The sequence below is a fragment of the Apaloderma vittatum genome, unplaced genomic scaffold (genome assembly GCF_000703405.1).
Source record: "Apaloderma vittatum isolate BGI_N311 unplaced genomic scaffold, ASM70340v1 scaffold10012, whole genome shotgun sequence".
Classification (NCBI taxonomy): Eukaryota; Metazoa; Chordata; class Aves; order Trogoniformes; family Trogonidae; genus Apaloderma; species Apaloderma vittatum.
The window spans coordinates 1,249-1,461 of record NW_009701891.1 but is presented as its reverse complement, the minus strand read 5'-3'; the positions used below and the strand labels follow the sequence as shown (position 1 = coordinate 1,461).

The 213-nt window shown below is 54.0% G+C and overlaps 1 protein-coding gene across 1 annotated transcript in view; it reads right to left on the bottom strand.

Annotated features, from left to right (window-relative positions):
• Positions 1-213, bottom strand: part of NOB1 (NIN1/RPN12 binding protein 1 homolog (S. cerevisiae)) — a gene marked incomplete at its 5' end in the record, with an annotated part of 8,587 nt that overhangs the window by 7,187 nt on the left and 1,187 nt on the right. Inside the window, one exon of the mRNA XM_009879325.1 lies at positions 5-52. Within this exon, the coding sequence (XP_009877627.1) occupies positions 5-52 (48 nt within the window). The remainder of the gene's footprint in view (positions 1-4; positions 53-213) is intronic.

Here is a 213-nt window from a genome sequence, read left to right as displayed (position 1 = left end):
CCAGGTGAGGGTTGTTCGCGTGCTTCCCTCCTTTCGGGGCTGGCAGTGGGTACTGCCAAGAGAAAAGCAGCCTTTAAACTCATTCCAGGGGCAACTCTTGCTCCGAGGCACTCGGAAATGAGCACAGGCCTCCAAAGAACTGAGTAAAAGAAGCCCCAAAGCCAGGTCAAGTGGAACAGCTGGAGAATGATCACAGCAACGGTTCCCTACAAC